The following is a 1,090-nucleotide window of genomic DNA, read 5'->3' as shown; positions in this document are numbered from 1 at the left end:
GGCACCTGATCTCATCGACACCTCGTGATTACACAGGCTGGTATGCTTCTTCCATGTGGGCTTTGTTGCTTCTCAGCTAGATGGCCACTTGTTTACCTTCCAGCCTTTAAGACCCCAGACTCTATAGCTTTCGATAGCCAGGCACCATCAGCCTTCTCCACCACATTTATTTGTGCACCGCTTTGTCTTCAGTGATCGTGTTGGGAAGCAACCACGGGCCTTTTCTTTTCTCTTTTCCCTGCATGGTGCATCTCTGTGCCCCCCCAGGACAGCATTCATGATGAGATGGAGGATAAGTGGTCCAAGAGGAAGGCAGAATGGGAGAAGGATGAGAGGATGGAACGAGAAAAGATCCTGCTACAGCAAAGTGAGTATGCTGACGGGTGCTGCAAAACCTGCCACCGTCCTTGGTCACACTTGAGGAAATGGCCAAGTACTCACTGAGGATGAGGACAGTGGAGCCACCTCACTGGACTCCCAGATGGGTGGTGTCTGGAGTTACTAAGAAAGCAAAAGTGACCACAATGTCTCTTCTGGGATTCAGCCAACAGAGGGTGTAAGGCTGTACCCCCTCAAACTCACCAGTTCCCAGTTTTCACTTGTGGATTGAAGCATGTGTGGGGACACGGGTGGGTGTGTAGACTTGCCATCTGGACAGAAGTGACCCTCCAAGCTCCGGAGGTTTCAGAATGAGGGTTTTCAATATTGGCCTGCTGAGGAGGGCTTTCAATCCATTACGGCAAGATCCTCTGTCCCAGCACATCCCTCCAAAGGGAGCCATGTTTGATAGACACGTTGGTATTTCTAGCACTGAACAGAAAGCTTGGGTCGTGCAGCGTGCTTCTCAGGAGTCCCTCCCACCCTCACAGAGTTTCCTAAATGGACAAAGGAGGGAGATTCTGGTATAGAAATTCTGGCCCTGGGCCTAGACGACTGGTTGAAGCAGGACTGGGGCTTGCATCTACAAACCTATACCACATCCTGTTCCATTCATATCAGAGGGTGTGTCGGTTTCAATAATGCGATCATTTAAAGGTAGCTCGTCCCTGAGTTAGTTAATTGTGCCAACCTGGCCGATAATCACATGTGG

General features: G+C 50.3%; 1 protein-coding gene across 1 annotated transcript in view; it reads left to right on the top strand.

The window, feature by feature from the left end:
• The window catches only part of FLACC1 (flagellum associated containing coiled-coil domains 1), a 39,174-nt gene that overhangs the window by 22,107 nt on the left and 15,977 nt on the right, over window positions 1-1,090 (top strand). The window contains exon 9 of the mRNA XM_045296636.1: window positions 268-367. Coding sequence (XP_045152571.1) covers window positions 268-367 — 100 coding nt within the window. The remainder of the gene's footprint in view (window positions 1-267; window positions 368-1,090) is intronic.

This window comes from Echinops telfairi, unplaced genomic scaffold, assembly GCF_000313985.2.
Source record: "Echinops telfairi isolate 266 unplaced genomic scaffold, ASM31398v2 ScPeMD7_3;HRSCAF=10, whole genome shotgun sequence".
Lineage (NCBI taxonomy): Eukaryota > Metazoa > Chordata > Mammalia > Afrosoricida > Tenrecidae > Echinops > Echinops telfairi.
The sequence above is the reverse complement of the archived record's forward strand: the minus strand, read 5'-3'. Positions and strand labels throughout refer to the sequence as shown.